The sequence below is a fragment of the Notothenia rossii genome (genome assembly GCF_949606895.1).
Source record: "Notothenia rossii genome assembly, chromosome: 4".
In the NCBI taxonomy this organism is placed as follows: domain Eukaryota; kingdom Metazoa; phylum Chordata; class Actinopteri; order Perciformes; family Nototheniidae; genus Notothenia; species Notothenia rossii.
Window position 1 is genome coordinate 26,952,426 of NC_136902.1, and position 7,178 is coordinate 26,959,603.

Sequence of the window (7,178 nt, forward strand, 5' to 3'; positions counted from 1 at the left end):
AGCAAGATGAAGAAGATGAGTCGTTATAGGAAGTTTTCTTACTTTGGCCCCCTAAGATACACTTTGTCACAGCGTTGAACCCGATCCATCCAGTTTAAAACCTGGACTACAACTGAGCGTCACTAAGTGAATCAAATATTAACTACACTAAATGATTTCTCTGTGTGACTGGGGGCACCAATGAGAAATCTATAATCTGTCACAGATGTAAGTACACCCACTTACAATGGGGTAAATAAAGTATGGTAGAGAAGATAAGAGCAGTTTAAGGGACAATTTAAAATCCTTAAAAATAAGACATAGATGAGATAAAAAATAGGGTGTAGCTCAATATAGAGTAGATGGAAGCAAATATCAGGAGATTCATGTAGGACATTTGTGGAGGACAAAACCCTGAGACTTTTTCTTCTGTGTTTGAAGATACAGTTTCCCAGGATAAGATACTGTCTGTTTTTGTGATTTGAACGTGCTGTTCAGCAGCAAATGATACAGGGGAACTACTGTATACTACGGACCTTCATTGCTTGCTGCTCATTATTTGCCCATATCGTTCTATGGATAAAGGTTTGACTTCCCCTCTGTATTTTACAGGAACATGATTGGCTGTGGGGGCTTGAAGGGGTGAAATCCTGAGAGGTGGCCGCTCCAATGGCGTGGACCGAGCCACGGACGCGACCAGACCCAAAGCAAGAACCAAAATTGACGCCTTACAATGGCAGGACTTTTCCATCAGCCATCCTTCAAGTGCACCCTCCATTTTTACTTCCCATCCTTCTCCTGCTTGCTGCCTTTGCTGACCTGGGAACTGCCGGTCCACCCCAGCCAGCCCGCCCCCCTCTCCTGTCTGGACAGCCTTTTATCATCTTCTGGGGCATTTCTGACTCTGCTTGCTCCGGTCGGCCAGATCCAAGCTCTTATGGGATGGAACGGGAGGGCCGTGTGGCCGTTTTCTATGAGGACACACTGGGGAACTACCCTTATTTTATAGATAAAGACACACCGGTCAATGGCGGGTTACCACAGCACACACGGCTGGACAACCACCTTCAAAAGACACAGCAGGACATAGAGGCAGCTTTACCTGCCCCAAGGTACCTTGGGCTGGGGGTGCTGCGCTGGGCAGAGTGGGTTCCCCAGTGGTCAAGAAACAGAGAGAAGCAGGCGATGTGTCTAGAGGCATCTAGAAACCTGATGAAGAATTTCTTTCCGAGCTGGACCCCAGAGGAGGTCGAGAGGTGGTCACAGGTAAGACAAGTTAATCATAATGACCTATAAAATGGGTGAATGGCAGAAGAAGAAACAGCTATGGAGGTAAGGAACAAGGTAGGAAACACACTTATAGGAGGAAAGATAAGAGAACATAAGTTGTTGGTGGTTGACGGGGAAGAGTGTGAGATGCAGATGGAGGAAAACACTTCAGAAAGTGTTTTCTTTATTCAAAAAAACATCTTTGCTAAAAATACCTACTTTGACTAATAACATCACTATGTTACCATTTGCTTTTGGTTATTAAACTAAAGAATCGGGATTATGTTGGCAATTATATGTCTTTCTGATGTGAGCACCTTTTAGTAGGAGGGATATGAGTAAGGAACAGAAGAAAGAAGAGTGACAGAATATAATTACTTAATGTGATGACTCACATGACAAAGTGCACGATTTTCTGAGAAGAAACAAGGATTCATAATTTACAACAAAGAGTGAAAACAGATTTACTTTGATTTTGTTAATTTTAAATGGTTTCATAAACAAGGAGCCTTTTTAACATAGTAGGTGACTATTATCTCCTGTTTAAATGTATGCAAATAGATGTTAAATTGTGGTTGGACTGGAATATGTCCAACCACAATTTAACATTACACTTTGGAAAACAGGCTCCTTCATATTCTTGCATTTAGAAGAAGGCCGATACCATTATCATGTTTTTAACACATGTTTTTAGATCAGCATAAAGATTGGAAACAGGATGAGACAGGTAGCTGGGTTCTGTCCAAAGGTAGCAAAAATGAATAAATACCACGTTATATTTTTGGTTAATTCATACAAAAACCAAAGTGTAGAAACACAGGCGGTCATGTACTGGACATTCCGGAGTTCTGTATTTCCAATTAAGTTTCCCAGCAACTGGCAGAGATGCCATAAAGGGACTGTGCCTGGTCCAGAAATGGTCTGCAACTTAATCACAGAGTCACTGTTACAACTCAGTTTTTCTATGGATTAAAAAAACGAGATGTAGAGTATTAATTAGTGAACTTCTGCGATGCCAGTCCAAGATAACTATCCCGTCTATCGCCAATCAGTTTTGCGTCTGGGCACGGTCAATAGTTTTAGGGTTTAAATGTAGGTTGCGGATATTCAGGCAAACACCTGTATTTCCTGTGTGCAGTTGATTGTATTTAATCTGATTAGCAATTGGAGACACGTGAATGGAGTTAGAGTTGAGAGACATTGATTCGGTCAATGCCCTCTGCCTGTTATGCTATTAATAAGGACTGCTTACCTGCATGTTTCCGGATGTGATTAGGTCATAGTGTTCGTGCTACAACCGGATTTCTGTCCTATAGATTACGTATTTAATAATAATAATACATTATATTTATATAGCGCTTTTCTGTAACTCAAAGACGCTTTGTAAGCAAATATCTGATAATGAGATTATCTAATTTTAAACGAGTAAGCAGAATAGTGTTTTGTGTCAAACTATTTATTTAAACATATACACAAATCCTGTCAATCCAACAGCTGTCCTGCTCACTGATTTGCAACATTTTCCAGAGCTTTCATTTAAATAAAAAAATAAAAACCAGAAGATTGAAGAACTGCACGTTTTCAGATCACAAAAGAGGAAGGGTCCTGAGGGCACTGAAAAAGGTTCTATTGATCTTGTCACAGGTGGACTTCGAGGCAGCAGCGCAGGCAGTAATGACGGAAACTCTACGGGATGTCAAAAGGTTGAGGCCCAAAGCATTATGGGGAGTCTCCCCTTACCCCAGCTGCTACAGCGGGGATCCCGCCCAGACCATATTAGCCAATTACACCAGCCAGTGCCCTGCTACGGAGATGGCCCTTAACGATGAGCTTCTGTGGCTATGGAAACGATGCTCCGCTCTCTACCCTCTCTTCACCCTGGAGAAGATGCAGGTGGGTAACGCTAATGTGTTGTTCTTTTGTCTATCATTTGAGATTTCTGTTTTCGGTAAAGAATCAACTGGTAGCCCAATTTTCTAGAATAAAATAGGTTGACCCTTGAGAGCATTGCAGTACCTTTTGGAGACTGGATAAACAAGTGAACATTATGTCTTGCATGGACTGCGATACGATGTAATATTTTTCACAACTTACGCAAACCATGCTGATGTCATCTGTAAAACACGCAAGTTAATTTTCCTGCAAATTGTATGATGTGTGTTTCTTTGCATCATCTAAACAAACAAACAAAATAAATCTATTTGGATAAAGAAAAATGTGTTTAAAATAAAAGATCGAGGTCCTACCAAATAGTTCAGACCAAAGGCAAAGTCCCCAAAACGTTATTTAGTTGTATGCGCAAATACTACACGATTGCTGCATGACAGTTGCGCACGTGGAACTTCAGCTAGTCCGCCGAACATTAACAACGTTACTCAGCTGCAAAAAGACTACTTGTAGTGTAACACCAAAAAACCACATGAAAAACACCATGACTGGATTATCAGTGAGGACTTGTGAATTTGTCCTTGTCATCATAAACCAACACCTTTGTAAAGCCAGATATTCAATACAATATATAAATCTGCCACTTTTTCTGATAGGGTGGTACCTCTGGAGCAAGGCTTTATTTGTCCAGTCAAATCAAAGAAGCACTACGAGTTTCGTCTCTGAGTGGGACGGCATTTGATCTTCCTGTATTCCCATTGATCAAGAGTGTCTACGCCTCTACTAACACTTTCCTGTCACAGGTGAGGTATTATTGTCCGGTATTTGATCAGAATCATGCTGTATTATGGCAATAATTATTCTAAGAGGTTCTCAAATCTCTTGGAATATTGGAAAAGAAACAATAAGAAAGGATTTTTGGATTTGCACTCTGATCTTCAGTGAATGAATTAAGGGTGAAATAAACAGATTCCTCTGGTAACAAGTATAATGGTGTTCATACTAATACAGAGGATAGCTGTACAATAGCGTGCTGTGTTTTGACTTTTACAGCCTCTTTGAATACTTTCTTGTTAACAGGCAGACCTGGTCAGCACCATAGGAGAGAGTGCTGCCATGGGAACAGCCGGAGTTGTCATCTGGGAGAGAAGTGAGACTAAGACGGAGGTATAAACCTATACATTTGCATAAAGTTTATACAGTACATCCACAAATATCTCTGCATGTTTTTTTCCAGCCACTGAGTATTATAAAGGATATAATGGACTTCAGCTTCTTAATCCATAGATTTACCATTTTACTTACAAAAATGGCTTTATGTGGGCAAACAGTTTCTTCATCCAAAATAAGTACAAACGTTATTTACGATCTACCCATCTACTTCTCAGAGAGAATGTCAGGACCTAGCAGAGTTCGTCCGTAAGGTACTGGGACCCTACTCCATGAACGTAACCACGGCAACTCTGCTTTGCTCAGCATCTCTGTGCCAGGGAAAGGGACGATGTGTTCGTCAAAATCCAGAAAGCTCGGCATACCTCCACCTCCCGCCGCCCTCCGCACTCACACCTCCATCTCCATCTCCATCCGAAGTGGTGGAGAAGGAGACAGAAAAGGTGAGAGAATGTGATTTTAAGGAAGATGTAAAGATGTATCCGTTCTGGATTTATAAAGCCCTGTATACTCTTATACTATTCAATTGCAGTGATCATTAATCCTGTCCACCAGCTTGATGCCCACTCGGGTTATGGCTCGTTCTCTTCTTGGTGGGGTGACTAAGAGCCTTACGGAATAACTTTTTCAGTTTTCAGTTAATTGGCTACGTGTAGCTTAAGACTTTAGCAACTGCTCAATAATAAACCCCAAGTACTTAAAGAATATTATGATAACTGTATTTAGAGAGGAGTTCATTCTGGCTCCATAGCTTTGAATTTACCCGCTAAATTGAGTGATTTATCTGGCGTCCTGACACGAAACACTGATTCCTCGGTTGAAAAGCCATTGATCCAATAACCGCGAAGGAGGTACTGACAGCGTTGTCAAGCATTTGGGATGTTGAATATTAGTAAATTGGCTATGACAACTTTGATTCCAAAATGTATTTTTATTTCCTAAATTATTTGTAGTTTTTCCTTACCTCCTCTCCACTTTTAAAACTATGGCAAATCTAGTATGTTTGCATGGCTACGTTACAGTGTTGAAATAAAATGTGGTTATGTTCAGACAAATACTTTGGTCTCCACTCAAATATTGGTAGACGCAATGTCCGACGAAGGATTCGAAACTGAGTGTTATTCTCTCTGATATCAGGCCAGGTTGATTCAACATTATAATTATTTGTAGGCTGTCTTTTGTCTTGCTTTTAAATTGAGCAAACCAGTTTTAGCTACATGTTGGCCTCTGGAATGTACAGTATGTCCTTAAAGGTAGGGTAGGTAAGAATGGAGAAACCAGCTCGAGTAAGCTAGAATTTGAAAGTACACAACCGAAAGAAATCAGACACGAACAAGCAGGTGACCAATGAGGGCACGAGATAAGTTTGTGCACGAGATGGAAGGCTGACAGGCAGGTAGGCCATCCAATTATCTGCCATGGGCCGAGGCAGATAATTGGACTTGCTTTTTACACTGCCACGGCTTCCACAGATGAAATATTTGTATATATTTATAGTCAAAGCATTTAATTTATTCATGGCTATCGGGATGTTAAGAGCATTCCATGGAATATAACAAAAAGTGTTTCTGAAGTGAACTACCTACCCCACCTTTAAGTTACAGCATTTATTGAGCAAATCATGCCTGTAGAAAAGTTAACAAACCCATACAACGGTGAGATACAAGAGCCTAGTACTATTTGCTGAAAAGATGCAAGCTCCTTCATAAAATCTCTCAGTCTTGTTGACATCCCTTCCCTTTGCTACCGAAGAGTTGAAAGGTGTAGGAAGAGAAACATGTTCTCAACTTGTGTTTCGGTGTGAAGAGTAGGAAACGGAACAACTAATTTTAACTCACGAAAGATAAAGATAACCAAGACAACAGCAGTTGCCTGAGGATCTTTTGTGTTTGGACAGTAAGAAAGCAGCGAGGGAAACAGTAGAGGAGATACAACGGATAAAGTTTAGCTGGAGCCCTGAACACAGGAACAAAGTGTTCCCTGGGAACACTTATCACTGCTTGGAAATGTCTGGATGTACTTTGAGGATATTTAGTTGTCATAAAAAGTACAACACAATGTGGAGTCGGAATAATGTTATAAGCGCAGAACACCATGACATTTGTTTCTCCTTTGAATTTAAGGCAGACTTTTTTTATCCACTTTCATTTCCACAATGATTTTATAAATGGTTCCCCTAAGAAAATAATATAATAATCTAAGAAACATTTTCTAATGTTGAACATTATTTTCTCTTTCAGGGAGAGGCAGAAAAAGCCACTGATCAGCCAGACTCAAACACTAAAGGAGCCGAACCAGACCCAGCGGAGATCTGGAAGAAGGACTTCCAGTGCCAGTGGTACAAGACCGCAGACGGGGAGGTCTCAGACCAGCAGTCCCCCAAAGACGGAGCGTCAGTTGGGGTTAAAGTAAAAGAAAAGGCTGAAGATGTAATGGGGACAACAAGAGCTCCTTCTACAAGAGCTTCTACAACAAAAGGGGCCTCTGTGATTGAGTCAAGAGGAAGCAGTTCCGCTAGTATTGAAAGTCCATCGCCTTCCCTGGAAGTAACTACCAGTATTTGTACAACTCCATCGAGTGCCCCAAATCTTACTGGTCTGCTGTTGCTGGTGGCTGGAAGTCTTACCTGGAACTTTCAAATGTGAATAATCCAGACTTTATCAGGAAGTTCTGGGTTAGGAATGCAATATGAGCCCTTCTGAAGTGCCCTTGAGCAAGACACTGATCACTGCTAGCTGCAGGAGTGCTGCTCTGTTCAGTACAACACCCTATGTTTAAAGCTGGAACTTCAAACATATCAACAAATGTGCCAAGAGACATTAGTGGTACAAACACTTGTCACTTTTTCCTTCAGTTTCTCCAGGCTGTATTTA

At 41.0% G+C, this 7,178-nt stretch overlaps 1 protein-coding gene across 1 annotated transcript; it reads left to right on the plus strand.

Moving 5' to 3' along the window:
• Positions 1-648: 648 nt before the first annotated feature.
• Positions 649-6,950, plus strand: LOC307034757 (hyaluronidase-1; the record flags this gene model as incomplete). The annotated part of the gene is made up of 6 exons (XM_079673637.1): positions 649-1,245; positions 2,893-3,141; positions 3,792-3,938; positions 4,216-4,302; positions 4,524-4,748; positions 6,546-6,950. 6 exons carry the CDS (start codon positions 649-651, stop codon positions 6,948-6,950), a joined length of 1,710 nt encoding a protein of 569 aa, XP_079529763.1.
• Positions 6,951-7,178: the final 228 nt, after the last annotated feature.